Source organism: Scyliorhinus torazame, chromosome 3 (assembly GCF_047496885.1).
Source record: "Scyliorhinus torazame isolate Kashiwa2021f chromosome 3, sScyTor2.1, whole genome shotgun sequence".
Taxonomy (NCBI): Eukaryota; Metazoa; Chordata; class Chondrichthyes; order Carcharhiniformes; family Scyliorhinidae; genus Scyliorhinus; species Scyliorhinus torazame.
In genome coordinates, this window is record NC_092709.1 from 50,687,619 (window position 1) to 50,704,765 (window position 17,147).

The 17,147-nt window shown below is 47.1% G+C and overlaps 1 protein-coding gene across 1 annotated transcript in view; it reads right to left on the reverse strand.

Annotated features, from left to right (window-relative positions):
- The window catches only part of hspa4l (heat shock protein 4 like), a 119,677-nt gene that overhangs the window by 13,484 nt on the left and 89,046 nt on the right, over positions 1-17,147 (reverse strand). Inside the window, exons 13-17 of the mRNA XM_072495675.1 lie at positions 12,800-12,877; positions 12,563-12,700; positions 11,739-11,864; positions 8,479-8,586; positions 2,693-2,812 (exon numbers count right to left, since the gene is read on the reverse strand). Coding sequence (XP_072351776.1) covers positions 2,693-2,812; positions 8,479-8,586; positions 11,739-11,864; positions 12,563-12,700; positions 12,800-12,877 — 570 coding nt within the window. The remainder of the gene's footprint in view (positions 1-2,692; positions 2,813-8,478; positions 8,587-11,738; positions 11,865-12,562; positions 12,701-12,799; positions 12,878-17,147) is intronic.

Sequence of the window (17,147 nt, forward strand, 5' to 3'; positions counted from 1 at the left end):
ACTGACAGTACCTCCTCCAAAAACGATGAGGCCAGGAAGGTTGGAAAGTCCTTCCTCGCAAAGTCCCGCACTGGCATATGCCGAAACCTTGCCCCGTGCCAGCCCAAACTTCTCGCTCCAAATTCGCAAATTGTCCTCCCAGAAACAAATTCTTCATTTTCTTGATCCCCCTCCCCTAATGATTTCCCCTAATCAGCATCCTCCCCGACCCAGCTCCCAACCTAAAATGCTGCCTAAACTGCCTCCAGATATCATAGAATTTACAGTGTAGAAGGAGGCCATTCGCCCCATCGAGTCTGCACCAACCCTTGGAAAGAGCACCATACCCAAGCCCACACCATCACTATCCCCGTAACCCAGTAACCCCACCCAACCTTTTTTTTTGGACACTAAGGGCAATTTATCATGGCCAATCCACCAACCAGCAAATCTTTGAACTGTGGGAGGAAACCGGAGCACCCGGAGGAAACCCATGCAGACACGGGGAGAATGTGCAGACTCCGCACAGACAGTGACCCAAGCCAGGATTCGAACCTGGGACCCTGGAGTTGTGAGGCAACTGTGCTAACCACTATTCTACCGTGGTGCCCAAACAAACAAGGTCAGCCTTCCCATCCTCCTAAAAAAGACCTCAAGCAAAAAGACCAGCAGGTACTGAAACGGAAACAAGAATCACGGCGAAAAATTCATCTTTACTGCCAGTACCCGGCCTGCCAATGACAGAGGAAGATTGTCGCACCTCAACAAGTCAGTCTTCACCCTCCCCACCAAGCTAGTGAAATTGAACTTCCAAATACCTGCCCAATCCTGGGCTACCTGCACCCCCAAATACCTAAAGTGAGATGCTGCCATACGAAATGACCCCCACACCCCCAAACCCAATTTCTCGAACACCACCATTAAATAACTCGACTCCACCCAATTAAACGCCTTCTCTGACACCACCACCTCAGTCTCCCTTCCCTCTGCCAGAAAAAGCACCACATTCAGTCTCCTCACAGCTGACTTCCCTTTATGAACCCAGTCTGGTCCTCCCCAATCACCTTTGGAAGACCCCCCTCCAACCTTAACGCCAGCACCGTTGCCAATATCTTGGCATCCACATTCAGCAGAGTTATGGGCCTGTACAACCCACACGTCACTGGATCGTTGTCCTTAAGCAAAGAGATGGAGGACTGGCCCATCATTTGTGGCAAGACACCCCTATCCATCGCGTCCTCGAACATTCCACCATAGGGCAGCACGGTAGCACAATGGGTAGCACTGTTGCTTCACAGCTCTGGGATCCCAGGTTCGATTCCCAGCCTGGGTCACTGCCTGTGTAGAGTCTGCACGTTCTCCCAGTGTCTGCGTGGGTTTCCTCTGGGTGCTCCGGTTTCACCCGAACAGGTGCCGGAATGTGACTTCACAGTAACTTCATTGCAGTATTAAGCCTAATTGTGACAATAAAGATTATCAAGATAGTTATCTTCTTCTTTGAGCTCCTGAGTGCAAGGGGGGGGGGGGGGGGTCTTTCCGCAATGGTTGTCCTTCTTCTCTGATCGTCCTTCTGTAACGGTGGCTCCCGGGTTGTAATGCTTTCCTTTTCTCTTCTTGCTTGTCCCAAGAGCCCTTCTCTTATACAGAGTCAGTAAAGGGATCAACCACCACATGCCACCCTGACCCATCGAGGTGAACTGGTCACTGTGCTGCGGCAGTGCCTCCTCCATCCCCTTCCAACTTCGCTCCTTACTCCTGCACCTTGAATGAAGTCTTCATCACTGCCTCCTTTACCAGGACAATTGCCTCGGCCATCATTCATAATTTCCCTCCGAAGGATCTCTAAATGCCTCTCAAACTCCACAGACATCACCTCGGTCAGAGTTTCCATCGTGAGGGGAGCGGCCCTACCCAATGATCCAGCCCCGGCCATCTTTCTTCCTGGAGGACTCTCAGCAACACTCGCTGGCTGACTTCTTTCTAGGACCTGGAAATTCCTCAACCTCATGACTTCCCACACCAACTCATCCAAAAACCAGAAACTCTAGCAGGAGCCGCCTAACATGCGAACTCAACCTACATGCCACCACTCATGACTTTGCAGGGTTGACTGGGCCTCGTGTGCCTTTGTCATGTGCAAATCTGATGCCTCAGTTGATCCCATCCAGCTTTATTCTTATACCAAACCACAAGATCAAGGTGTAATTGATTTGCTTGCTGGGCTAATTCAGAAGGTGTTTAGGAGACAACGACTTTGCTGAGTCGAGAGTCACACATAGGCATGACTGGATAAGGACAATACATTACATTTCCTAAAGGAGGTTAGTGAATAGTGTTTTTTTTTTTTTAAAAAGGAAGACCTGGCAGTTACATGGTCACCATTACTGATGCTAACTAGCTTTTCATTCCAGATTTATTTCCCCAACTGATTTGGGAATTGCCTAGTGTGCCTAAACCATTAGTCAGGACCTTTGAATTACTCATCCAATAAAACCATAATGCTACCGATCCTAGAATTATTTTTAGTGGAAGTGGATCCATAAAATCCATTTTCAGTCAGCCAGACTTAACAAGGAAAGTTCACCCCCTTTCTCCACACTGCCCCATTCACCAAGAATTCAAATGAATCTTTCACCCCCCAACATTTTAAAATAAAAATGGTTAGAGTAGCATAATTAGGACAAAATATCACTTTAGGAAGTATGGTCCATACCTTATTTTTATATGCTTCTACAGTCTTCATGTAAAGCTGGATCTTTTTACCCAGCTCATCAAACGCTTTTGGTCTCTCCTCATGCTCCTTGTATCGGTTCTGAACTGGTTGCCTACGTGTCTAAGGAAAAGAAATCCAGCTTTTATTCTCTGATGTGGGCACACTTGATCACACTGGACCTCATCCAGCTGCACTGGTTCAGTCACATCAATGAAATCAACTTACAAATTCTTCTGCTTTCTTTTGACACCCTACATGACCTCACACCATCTCATCTTGTCTCTTCCATTGTGCCTTCAGTCTTTTCATTTCAGCAAATTTCATACCTCTTCCTCAGGTGTGAAGATCAATAACCATTTACTTGTGTGGTTCACTAAATGCATCCATGCTAGCTAGGTCTGACTTTGAAACAAATGCAATCTGAAACCAAAATGCTTTATTTTAAATAGAAAGTGCTGATACTGTACATTGAGAGCAGCCACAGATTTGTTCAGCTGCCAGTCTGAAGCTATTCTGTGCAAGAGAACATGCATTAGGACTTCCGGTTGCGGCTATGCATAGGTAGATCGCACGTTCAGCAGCACCCGCCGGGAACGGACTTTTGGGCTCTTCAGAGGGGCCCTAACGGCAATTGTTCGCTGGCTTCCAGTGTGGGAAGGTGACAGCAATGTCCCCCCGACATTATATGGATTGGACCAGGAGTGGAGCGGTTAAAAAAGTGATCCTGGTGCAGCGAAAAGTGCAAGGGAGGAAAAGCAAGATGGCGGCGGGTGGAGACCAAGCAGCATGGGCGCAGTGGTCGCATGAGTTTCTTAAACGCTGCTTTGAGGAGCTGAGGACAGAAATGCTGGCGGCGATGGAGAAGCTTGTGGAGACCCAGAAGGCCCAAGGGGCGGCGATCCGGGAGGTACGGCAAAAAGTCTCGGAGAACGAGGACGAGACCTTGGGCCTGGCGGTGAAGGTGGAGACGCACGAGGCGTTGCACAAAAGGTGGGTGGAAAAATTTGAGGACCTGGAGAATAGGTCAAGGAGGAAGAATCTTCGGACTCTGGGTCTCCCTGAAGGAGTGGAGGGGCCTGATGCTGGGGCATATATGAGCATGATGCTCAATTCGCTGATGGGCGCGGGAGCTTTCCCGAGGCCCCTGGAGCTGGATGGGGCTCATCGGGTCCTGGCAAGGAGGCCCAAAGCCAACGAGCCGCCAAGGGCTGTAGTGGTGAGGTTCCAATGCTTTATGGACAGAGTGTGTCCTGAGATGGGCCAAAAAAGAGCGGAGCAGCAGGTGGGAGAACACGGAGATCCGAATTTACCAGGACTGGAGTGCGGAGGTGGCTAAGAAGAGGGTTGGTTTCAACCGGGCTAAGGCGGTGCTCCATCGGAAGGGGGTGAAGTTCGGGATGCTGCAGCCAGCGCGATGGTGGGTCACATTCCAAGATCGGCACCACTATTTTGAAACGCCTGATGAGGTATGGAACTTTATACAGACAGAAAAGTTGGACTCAAATTGAGGGTTTGCCGTGGGGGGGGGGGGGGGGGGGGGTTTTACTGCGTTTGGGGAATGTTCTTCTTGTTTGAGTGCTGGGTGGGGATGGGTGAATGGATTTGATGTGGGGGCTGTGGGCGTCGGTTTTGGAGGGGCAGGGCCCCATGGAGGATGAGGCGGGGGTGGAGGCCCGTGGATGGGGAGTTGGGGTAAGGCCGCAAAAAGGAGCTGCTCCAGAGGGGGCGGGGCCTGCTCAGCAAAGCGCGGGCTTTTTACCGCGTTAGGGAAGGATGGGGCGGGGCCGGGGGTGCTGAAGAGGAGCGCACAGTGACTGCCAAGGAGTGGGGGGATTCTCACACTGGGGGGGGTCGATGGAATGGCAGGAGAGGCCGGAGTCAGCAGACTTACGGTAGTGTCATGGGGGGAGCAAAATGGCTAGATGAGGATCTAGCGGCCGGGGGGGGGGGGGGGGGGGGGGGGAGAGAACTGGGTTGCTGCTGCATTGGCCAAAGGGGAGCTGGAGAGTGCGGGAGACGCGGGCACATGGCTGGCCTAGAAAAGGAGATGGCTAGTCGGCCGGGGGGGGGGGGGGAGTAGCCCCCCCGATCCGGCTGATAACTTGGAATGTGAGGGGCCTGAATGGGCCGGTCAAGAGGACCCGGGTGTTCGCGCACTTAAAGGTTTATGGACCAGATGGGGGGAGTGGATCCATGGAGGTTTGCCAGGTCACTGGCCAGGGAATTTTCCTTCTTTTCCCACGTCCATAGAGCCTACTCCCGGATAGATTTTTTCATTTTGAGTAGGGTGCGAATCCCTAAAGTGGAGGGAACGAAATATTCGGCCAAAGCCATCTCGGACCACGCCCGCATTGGGTGGAGCTGGAGTTGAGGAGGAGAGGGACCAGCGCCCGATGTGGGACTGTTGGCAGATGAGGGGGTGTGCGGACGGGTGCGGGGGTGTATTGAAAGATATTTGGAGGCCAACGACAACGGGGAGGTGCAGGTGGGGGTAGTCTGGGAGGCGTTGAAGGCGGTGGTCAGGGGAGAGCTAATCTCTATTAGGGCCCACAGAGAGGAGAGGGGAGGGAGAGGTTGGTGGGGGAGATTTTAAGGGTGGACAGGAGGTATGCAGAGGCCCCCCGTGGAGGGGTTACTTAGGGAGCAACGGAACCTTCAGATGGAATTCGACCTGTTGACCACAGGGAAAGCAGAGGTACAGTGAGGAAAGCGCAGGGGGTGACGTACGAGTATGGGGAGAAGGCGAGTCGGATGCTGGCACATCAGCTTCGTAAGCGGGAGGCACCGAGGGCGATTGGTGGAGTTAAGGATAGAGGGGGGAATACGGTGCGGAGAGAATAAACAAGGTATTTAGGGACTTCTATGGGGATCTGTACAGGTCTGAGCCCCCAGCGGGGGAAGAGGGGATGCAATGATTCCTAGACCAGCTGAGGTTCCCGAGGGTGGAGGAGGAGGTGGTGGCTGGTTTGGGGGCACCGATTGGGCTGGAGGAGCTGGTTAAAGGATTGGGGAGCATGCAGGCGGGGAAGGCCCCAGGGCCTGATGGGTTCCCGGTTGAATTCTGCAGGAAATACGTGGACCTGCTGGGCCCGTCGTATAGACCGATCTCGCTCCTCAATGTTGACGCTAAGTTGCTGGCGAAGGTGCTGGCTACGAGAATTGAGGACTGTGTCCAGGGGATGATTCATGAGGACCAGACGGGCTTTGTGAAGGGTAGGCAGCTAAATACAAATGTGCGGAGGCTCCTCAATGTGATTATGATGCCTATGGTGGAGGGGGAAGCGGAGGTAGTGGCAGCTATGGACGCGGAGAAGGCCTTTGATCGGGTGGAGTGGGAGTATCTTTGGGAAATGTTGCGGAGGTTTGGATTCGGGGAGGGGTTCATCAGTTGGGTCAGGCTGCTATATAGAGCCCCAGTGGCAAGTGTGGCTGCGAACCGGCGGAGGTCGGAGTACTTTCGGCTGTACCGGGGGACGGGGCAGGGGTGCCCCTTATCCCCCTTGTTGTTTGCACTGGCAATTGAGCCGCTGGCCATGGCACTGAGGGAGTCCAGGAAATGGAGGGGACTGGTCCCGGGGGGGGGGGCACACACACCAGGTATCGTTGTATGCCGACGACCTGTTGTTGTATGTGGCGGATCCAGTGGAGGGAATGGCGGAGGTCATGCGGATCCTTAGAGAGTTTGGGGACTTTTCGGGGTATAAACTCAACGTAGGGAAGAGTGAGCTCTTTGTGGTGCATTCAGGGGACCAGGGAAGGGGGATAGACGAGCTACAGCTGAAGAGGGCCGAAAGGAGCTTTCGGTACCTAGGGATCCAAGTAGCTAGGAGTTGGGGGGCCCTGCACTAGCTCAATTTGACACGGTTGGTGGAGCAGATGGAGGAGGATTTTAAAAGATGGGATATGCTGCCACTCACTAGCGGATAGGGTGCAGTCGGTCAAAATGACGGTCCTCCCGAGGTTTCTCTTTGTGTTCCAGTGCCGTCCCATTATGATCCCCAAGGCCTTTTTCAAACGGGTAAGCTGGAGCATCATGTGATTTGTGTAGGCGAATAAGACCCCGAGGGTGAAGTGTGTGTTTCTGGAGCGTAGCAGGGACGGGGGTGCTGGCGCTGCCGAATGTGTGTGGCTATTACTTGGCAGCCAATGTGGCGATGATCCGTAAGTGGGTAATGGAGGGAGAGGGGGCGGCATGGAAGAGGCTAGAGATGGCGTCCTGTGTGGGCACAAGCCCGAGGATGCTGGTGACGGCACCGCTGCCGCTCTCGCTGACAAGGTACACCACGAGTCCGGTGGTGGCGGCGACGCTGAAGATCTGGGGGCAGTGGAGGCGATACAGGGGCGAGGTGGGAGCCTCGGTTTGGTTCCCTATTCGGGAGAATCATCGGTTCGTCCCGGGAAGGATGGATGCGGAGTTTCGGAGCTGGCATCGGCCAGGGATTCGAAGAATGGGGACCTGTTCATCGATGGGACGTTTGCGAGCCTAGGAGCACTGGAGGAGAAGTTTGGGCTACCCCCGGGAAACGCTTTCAGGTACATGCAAGTGAGGGCGTTTGTGAGGTGGCAGGTGAGGGAATTCCCGCTGCTTCTGGCACGTGGGATTCAGGACAGGGTGATTTCGGGTGCATGGGTTGGAGAAGGCAAGGTTTCAGCGATTTACCAGGAGCTGAAGAAAAAGGAGGCGGCCTCGGTGGAGGAGTTAAAGGGCAAGTGGGAGGAGCAGCTTGGGGAGGAGATAGATGAGGGTCTGTGGGCTGATGCCGAGTAGGGTTAATTCTTTCTCCTCTTGCGCCAGGCTCAGCCTAATACAGTTCAATGTTACTCACAGGGGCGAGGTTGAGTAGGTTCTTTGGGGGTGGAGGACAGATGTGGGAGGTGCTCGGGGAGCCCGGCAAATCACGTCCATATGTTCTGGTCGTGCCCGGCGCTGGATGGGTTTTGGAGGGGTTTTGCGAGGACTATGTCCAAGGTGGTGAACCCCCGGGTCAAGCCGAGCTGGGGATTGGCATTATTTGGGGTATCGGACGAGCCGGGAGTGCAGGAGGCGAAAGAGGCCAGTATTCTGGTTTTTCGCCCCTGGTAGCCCGGCGGAGGATTTTGCTACTATGGAAAGATGCAAAGCCCCCTAGTGTGGAAGCTTGGATCAATGACATGGCAGGGTTCATCAAGCTGGAGAGGATAAAGTTTGCCTTGCAAGGGTCTGTGCAGGGGTTCCTCAGGCGGTTTCAACCGTTCCTAGACTATCTCGCGGAGAGTCAGTAGCAGCAGCCCAAGGGCGGGGGGGGGGGGGGGGGAGGGTTTCCTTTGGGGTGACGTTTGGGTGAAGGTGTTTTTTCCCCCCCCCCTATTTGTGTTTTTTTAAAAAAATGTTATATGGGGGGGGGGTTATTGTATATGGGGGAAATCCAATGTATAATGTCTGATTGTTGTGTTCTTGTCTCTCTCTTTTTGTTTGGGGGGGGCGGGGGGTTTGAAAATTTGTTGAAAAATTTGAATATATATATTTTTTAAAAGAACATTCATCAGGAAAGAAACATTCCAGATGTCCTCCAAGGCTGAAAACTGACTGTGCTCCAGTACAGGCCACTTATCAATTGTCACTGATGAGGTGGGCATGTGCCTAGTAGATAAACATTAAAGTACTTCAGCAATCCGGTTAAGAGTGCCCAAATGCTGACCTCTTATATAATTACCATTCCACAAAATTAGACACGTTTGAGCTGTGGTTTAGCCAATCAAGAACCTTTGCAAGCACCTAACAAACATGAACAGGTCAGTAGCTGTACCTTTAGGTCATTCAGCTTATCAAGATACATTTGCTTAGGTTGGTCCTCTCCATCTTCATACAACCAGTTTTCGGTTTCTTCCAACAACAGTGTAAACGTTTTTGCGTCCTGAAAGGCAATGATGCATTGAATTTAACTGATATTTTGCCTTTTGTGCATGTTGTTCAGGAAAAATATCCCCCCACCCACCCAAAAAAACACTACATGTTAAGGCATTATTTCTGCAATGATAATGAAATAATGTTTATAAACCATTCTGGCTCCTGTTCGGGGAGGCTGTTACGGGAATTGAACCGTGCTGCTGGCCTGCCTTGGTCTGCTTTCAAAGCCAGCGATTTAGCCCTGTGCTAAACAGCCCCTTGAGTGTGACACAAAGTGATGCCAATGCAAACTATGTCGTTAAAGGAGTGCAAATAAATGATTTGCGTCTTAAGGACTAAAATTAAATTCATGTCTCACAATTACAGGCATATACAAGGTGTTACAATAAACTAACTTTAGTGTTTAGATTTGACATTTAAGTTGGTAAATATAAGAAAGGTTGTTTTCATATAATGTCTATTACCGATTAGCATTTTAACTAGAATTATTGTTGCACTGAACATGGCTTTGAATTAAACTGAAGTTCAGTCAGCATGCGAATTTAAACTGAGCACACAGGATGAATGGCCGCACAATGAGAAAACACTCCCATTTGCTGCGGATTGTTGCGCATCGTCCAAGCCCTGCTCCTTGTATGTGATTGGCCACTGTCTGTTCGTTACTACATTGTGTTGTGTTTGTGAGCAATCAATCCAGTTGAAAAAAAGCTTGCGTGCAGTGGAATTGTTTGTCTCATTGAAGTGTGTTGTGTGACTGAAAAGGTTGGTAATCACTGTGCTCCCCCATGGCAATGGCATGAAATTGAAAATCAACCATTAACAAAGTGGGACAGTACAGTAGAACAGTGGTTAGCACAGTTGTTTCACAGCTCCAGGATCCCTGGTTCGACTCCTGGCTTGGGTCACTGTCTGTGTGGAGTCCACACGTTCTCCCCATGTCTGCATGGGTTTCCTCCCACAGTCCAAAGATGTGCAGGTTAGGTGGATTGGCCATGATAAATTGCCCTTAGTGTCAAAAATGGTTAGGTGGGGTTTCTGGGAGAGGGTGGAGGTGTGGGGATTGGGTGCTCTTTCCAAGAGCCAGTGCAGACTCGATGGGCCTAATGGCCTCCTTCTGCACTGTAAATTCTATGATTCTATGATTAAGTGATCCTGGTGTAGTTAGTGGTCATCCAACACCAAATACTGATGATCTGGATATTTAGCAATTCATTGCTATTTGCAAAAACTTGCTGCGCACTGCAATAGTCAACTACATTTCAGAAATCATGAGAAGTCAAGACACTAGAAAATCCAAGTTCTTTCTTTCATTAAACCACTTAATATAACCATCAGGCTTGCATTCCAAACATCTGCTGGATTAGCTATACGGAATACTGGTAGCATTAACCATAACTTTTGCATTTACCAACTTATACCTTGCATGGCACTCAGCATTATATGAAATCACAAAATCCCTACAGTGCAAAAGGAGGCCATTCAGCCCATCGAGTTTGCATCAACTCTCTGAAAGAGCACCCTCCCTCAGCCCAATCTCCCAGTCTATCCCCATAACGCCATCTGGGGGATGTTTAGCATAGCCAATCCACCCAACCTGCACAACTTTGGACTATAGGAGGAAACTGAAGCACTCGGAGGAAACTGAAGCACTCGGAGGAAACCCACGCAAACTCCACACAGACACCCAAGGTCGGAATCGAACCCGGGTCTCTGTGAGGCAGCAGTGCTAACCACTGCGCCCACTGGGCCGTCCACATGCAAATAATATCAAATGTGAATAATATCAAAGGAATTTTAAAGACAGAAGTGTTGTATTATCAAATTTAAAAATATAGGTTTTATACTTCAGCTATTTTTTTTTACCTCATCTTATTCCAAATTCATCCCTGTATTCAATAGGTAAAATATGTTTAGAACATTACATATTGAAAATTATTTTTCTTCATTGACCAATTCTTCAATTTTATTTCTGTACTATTCCTCATATGCAGGAGCATACACTGGAAGGTCGTATATTGAAAGAAACCGCAGGAATAATTAAGTTTCATTTTTACCCCCTCTAAAGCTGGAGCTACAAGTGCACATAAAAATGGTAGTGTTGTGTTCACAGGATGTTAAAGCACGTTGCAACCAATGGATTATTAGTAAGATTGAAGTCACCATAATGTACAAAAACATGGCAGGCAATTTGTACATAGCCAAGTCTCAAGTCATGGCCAGATCACCAACCCCCTGTGCTTTGATTGTGAAGGATAAATTTTAGCAGAAGCTAAAAAATCAGAGCTTTTCTGATCTTCATTTGATAGTGCCAAGGAATATGTTCACAAAGAGTAGGTGATCCATAACTGTCTTCTATAAATTTGTCCTGCAATTCCTATCTCAGCCATCAAAATCTCCAACTTAGTGCCACCCTGAGTGGAAAATTAAAAATGATGGTAATCTTACAAACATACAATGTGACAGTAGGTAGTATGACTAGGCAACCACAAGAATATCTAGAAAGCAAACTGAGCTATCCTTATTGTTCAGTGATTTTTCCAAGGAAAAAGCCACAGACTAGAAAACCTGACTCACTCCCCATCAGTACTCAGGTTAGCAGATCTCAATGGATCATAAGTGGTCTCAGTTCTCTCCGTTGGGTAATGATTTAGCAGAAAGTGAGCCACATCTTTACCATCCCAGCTAATCTTTTTTGGGAGTGGAAGTCAGGCCATGGAAGGGCAAAATTAATTTGACAACGTTCCCTCTTGCATCACAAGAATGACTACTTGAATGAGGAACAGAAGGATGCTGTTATTTACTTTTTGGAAACTGCTCTGAAGGAGGAAATGATGTCATTAGCATGGAATTGTCAGAAAAAAGAAATCCAGGTCTGTACGTACGTATTCAAAATAATTTGGTATTTTAAATTGTCTTTTTATTTAGGTCATCACCTTACCACACTGCAGAGAAATCAAAAGCAAACCATTCCCAGATATCGGAGAGTATTTCTTGGTGGCCATTTTTATGTATGCTTGTTGAATTGGCTGACTATTCTTCAGCTCATTTGACAGGCCAAGGTCACCACTGTGGCTGTGTAAAATAACAAACCAATTCTTGCCATTCTGATGCATTAATGCTGCACATTAACTTGAATAGCTGGTGGAATAAACGACTTACTGCCTCACTGATGAACTTTTCATAAATTCCACACAGCTGGTCTCTGATCTCGTACACATATTCTTCTACAGCATTTTTTGCGTCATTTCTCTCTTTTTCCAATTTGTCCTGCATAATCATTTTCCCCTGAGAATAAAAACAGAATTCATAAGCACACCGTGCATAAAAGCATTCTGCTAAATGGCAAAGTAATTTTAGTGGAATTGTGCGTTTACATAGTAAAGTATGTAAAGTCGCCATAGTCCCAGATGACCATAGGCTGCTTTCCCCTTTGAGGGGGAAAGCCGACTAGTGGTGGTTTAACTGGAGGATCATCACACCTCAGGCAAGGAGCAAGGTTGAGAAGGCGGGGCCTTCGTGAATAACCTCAGGAATTGAACCCACGCTGCTGGCCTTCTATTGCATCAAACCAGCTGTCGAGCCCACTAAGCTAAACCGGTCCCTTAAGTCTCTAGTGAAAATGAAAAAGGAAATGAAAATCACTTATTGTCACAAGTAGGCTTCAAATGAAGTTACTGTGAAAAGCCCCTAGTCGCCACATTCCGGCGCGGCTGTTACGGGAATTGAACCGTGCTGCTGGCTTGCCTTGGTCTGCTTTCAAAGCCAGCGATTTAGCCCTGTGCTAAACAGCCCCTAATGAAAGTAAAAGGCTGGACTGCTTTCTCTACATTCATTGACTGATACAAACCTGCTATCAGTTTGCCTGCCTATCACATCCAAAGGCAAAGCCACCAAACTCTCCCCACATCCTGCAAGTATTAAGTCATAAAAGGCAAATATAGGAATCTGGATAATCCATTTTTTAATTTTCACTTAAAACATACCTCATTTTCAACATAGTTGTTGAGAAGGTCCTGACATAGCTGTTGGGGCAAGTCACTTTGAATCACCAAATCTATACTTTTCACTTTTATTTTTGGTTTTGTGTTATTGTCTTCTTTATTTTCTGCAGTCGAATCATTCTGTAAAGAATTAAAGTTGTGAAAAAAATTCACAAACTGAAGCTCTTCTTGGTAATCTGTATGGTTTTACTAACTTTTTTTTGTATCAATGCACAATACCTGGGAAACTTCATTCTGTTCTTCAGCTTGGTCTTTTTGCTGTGAAGGCACTTCCTCTTGATCAACTTGCATATTACCCTTAAAACATGAAATATACATTCAACAAAATATGGCAAAGCACAAAGTACATGCATACACACAAGTACCAATGTTTCAGTGGTTGAGTGCATTGGTAAAAAGGTCCCTCCAGTGAAGGTGCAAGCTTTTTATTGCTGGAAGCTAGTACAAATAAATAGAATTTGAAACAAAATATATCAATGTTATCACCTATTATGAACTATACAATCCAAAGTCTGTGCAGAGTCTGCACGTTCTCCCCGTGTCTGCGTGGGTTTCTTCCGGGTGCTCCGGTTTCCTCCCATAGTCCAAAGATGTGCGGGTTAGGTGGATTGACCATGCTAAATTAGATGGATTGGCCATGCCCTTAGTGTCCAAAAAAAAGATTAAGTGGGGGTTACTGGGATAGGGTAGATTAGGTGGGCTTGAGTAGGGTGCTCTTTGTAAGGGCCGGTGCAGACCCGATGGGCTGAATGGCCTCCTTCTGCACTCTAAATTCTATGATTAACCTCAATTCATTTAGATCATAGAACTTACAATGCAGAAAGCCATTTGGCCCATCAAGTCTGCACGGACCCTTGTAAAATGCACCCCACGTAAGCCCACGTCTCCACCCCATCCCTACAATCCAGTAACCCCACCCAACCTTTTGGACAAAAAGGGGAAATTTAGCATGGTCAATTGGGCGGCACTGAGGACCCGGGTCCGATCCTGGCCCCAGGTCACTGTCCGTGCGAGTTTGCACATTCTCCGTGTGTTTGCGTGGGTCTCACCCCCACAATCCAAAGATGTGCACGGTAGGTGGATTGGGTCTGCTAAATTGCCCCTTAATTTGCTAAATTGCCCCTTAATTAGAAAAAAAATTAATTGGGTACTCAATTTATTTTTTAAAAAAGCATGGCCAATCCACCTAATCTGCGCATCTTTGGACTGTGGGAGGAAACCGGAGCACCCGGAGGAAACCCACGCAGACACGGGGAAAAGTGCAAACTCCACAGTCACCCGAGGCCGGACTGGAACCCAGGATCCTGGAGTTGTGAGGCAGCGGTGCTAACCACTGTGCCACTCCCCAAAAAATACTCCAAGAACTTTTTCAGTGTAACAAAGACAAGAAATAGAGAGCGCACACCATGACCCTCTGGGATTTTTAATTTAGTTTATACCAATTAAAATGATCCTGCAAGGGCCTATTATTTCCTCAAATGGTTTACTACTTGCAGTTTGTCTTAATTCCATGTTAGATGTGAAACAAAAAAGGGGCTAATTAGAATACTGTCCTTTCAACCCTGTTCAACTTCTAATGGGTCATGTTTCTTGTTACCAGCAAAGATTGAATGTGAAATTAGTATAAATGATTTAACAAATGAACTGTTCATGATCCTTACTTTATTTGCACCTTCTATACTAAAAAAATCTATCCAGACTGCACAAACTTATGAGTTAGTGCCGCAAATAGAAAGAAAAAGGTACGATTTAGTGGCGATTACAGAAACATGGTTACGGGGGGACCAGGTCTGTAAATTGAATATCCAAGGGTACACAATATATAGGAAAGATAGACGGAAAGGAAAAGGAGGTAGCATAGACTTGCTGGTTTGCAAAGAGATCAGTGCTGTAATGAGAAATGACAGAAGCACTGAGATCAAGATGTGGAATCAGTCTGGGTAGAAATAAGAAATGGCAAAGGGGAAAAGTTCTTGTTAGGACTAATCTTATAGGTCCCTAGACAGTAGTTCTGCAGTGGGTTACAGTGTAAACCAGGAGATACTGGGGGCTTGTAAGAAAGGTACGGCAATAATCATGGACTGGAAGAATTAAATTGGCAAGAATAGCCTGGAGGCAGAGTTCATTGAATGTATTAGAGATTGTTTCTTGGAACAGTATGGCAAGGAACCAACCAGGGAGCAGGCTACTGGTAGTGTGTAATGAGGAGGGATTAATTAATGACCTCATCATTAAGGATCCTCTAGGGAGTAGTGACCATAGTCTGATAGAATTCAAAATTCAGTTTGGGGGTGAGAAAGTAGAGGCCCACACTTGGTGTTCTGGAATTAAACAAAGGAAATTACACATGCATGAGGACAGATTTGGCCTGGGTAGAGTGGGCAGGAAGGCTAAAAGGTAGGACAGCTGATGAGCAATGGCAGTTGTTTAAGGGTATACTCAATTCTTCACAACTAAAATATATTCCAGTGAGGAAGAAAGATGGAAAGAGGTGTAAAAAACATCCATGGCTAAACAAGGAGATCAAGGACAATATAAAGACAAAAACTAAGGTATATCATATGCAACAGCTAGTAGCAGGGTGGAAGATTGGGAAACTTTCAAAGAAAAACAAAGGTATACTAAAAAAGCAATAGAAAACTAGCGTAAAATATCAAAAAGGATAGCAAAAACTTCTATAAGTACATAAAAGGGAAGAGAGTCACTATTATACAAGGTATTGGTGAGGTCACACCTAGAATATGGTGTGCAGTTTTGGTGTTCTTATCCAAGGATGGATGTTCTTGATATGGAGGGAGTGCACTCAAGGTTAACCAGGCTGATTCCCTGGGATGGTGGGGCTGCCATATGCGGAGAGTCGAAATTGGTTAGCATTATATTCATTGGACTTTAGAAGAGCGAGAGGGGATCTCGTAGAACCAAAATTCTAACAGGATTAGACAGGGTAGATTCAGAAAGAATGTTCCCAGTGGTGGGGGAGTCCAGAACTAGGGGGTCATAGAATAAGGTGTAAAGCTTTTACGACTATGATGAGGCAAAGTGGATTTCTTCATCCAGAGAGTGGTGAATATGTGGAATTCACGACCACAGAACATAGTTGAGGCCAAAACACTATAATTTCAAGGAGGATATTGGAGGGGGGGGGGGGGGGGGGGGGGGGGGGGGAGGAGGAGAAGAGAAGAGAGAGAGAGCGAGAGAGAGAGAAGAGGTGCGGGTTCAGAATATTGAACTTGATCAGCCATGACCATAATGAATGGTGGAGCAGGCTCAAAAGGCTGAATGGCCTCCTCCTATTTTCTATGCATCTATGAATACCTTGGAAGGTAAAACGGAGAATTAATAGTGAGGAACACTGAAACATCAAAGATGCTAAATCCATACTTTGCCTCAGTTGCAGGACACTAGTACCATTCCTATAGGAAGGTGCAATCCGGAGGTAATAGAAAGGGAGGAACTATCAACATCAATAGGGAAACTGTACTCAATACAATATTGTGATTGAGGGTAGACAGGTCCCCCAGGCCTGATGGCCTAGGTGTTTAAAGAAGTGGCAGCGGGGATAGTGGATTGGTTATAATATTCCAAAATTCCCTGGACACGGGCAAGATTCCAGTGGATTAGAAAAATGCTAACGTAATGCCCTTATTCAAAAAGGGAGAGAGGCAGAATGTGGGAAATTACAGACCAGTTAGTTTAACATCTGTTGTTGGGAAATTGTTAGAATCAATTATTAAGGAAGTAATATCAGGACATTTGGAAAGTCTAAACACTATCCATCAGAGTCAACATGGTTTTATGAAGGATAAATCATGTTTGACTAATTTGCTAGAGTTCTTTGAAGATGTAAGAAGCAAAGTGGATCTTGGGGGTCCTGTAGGTGTAGTGTATCTGTATTTCCGGAAGGTGTTTGATCAGGTGCCGACAGAAGGTTCAGGTTAGATCACATGGGATTAGGGGTAATTTATTAGCTTGGATAGAGGACAGAGTTGGGACAAATGAGTCTTTTTCTGGATGGCAAGATGCAACTAGTGGGGTGCCATGGGGTTCGATCCTTGGTCCTATTGACAAACTATATAAATGACTCAGATACAGGGACCGAAGGGTCTATAGCCAAATTTGCAGACAGCACAAAAATAGTAAGTTGCAATGAAGAAATAATAACCTTACAGATTGATAAAGAGAGGTTAGCAGAGTAGGCAAAAATGTGGCAGATGGTGTTTAATGTGATAAGTGTGAGGTCATGCATTTTGATCGGAAAATGGGAAGGCGAATTATCTAAATGGGAGGAGACTTTGGGGTGTTTCGTTGCAGAGGGTTCTGGGGTCTTCGTTCATGAGTCGCAGAAAATTAGCATGCAGGTAATAAATAAAGCAAATGGACTGTTAGCATTTATACTAAAGGAAAGGAATAGAGTATGAAGGCAAGGAAGTATTGCAACTTTACACGGCATTGGTGAGACCACACCTGGAGTATTGTGCACAGTTTTGGTCCCCTTATTTGAAGAAAGATGTAGTGGCATTGGAGGCAGCTCAGAGGGGGTTCACTAGGTTGATTCCAGAGACGATGG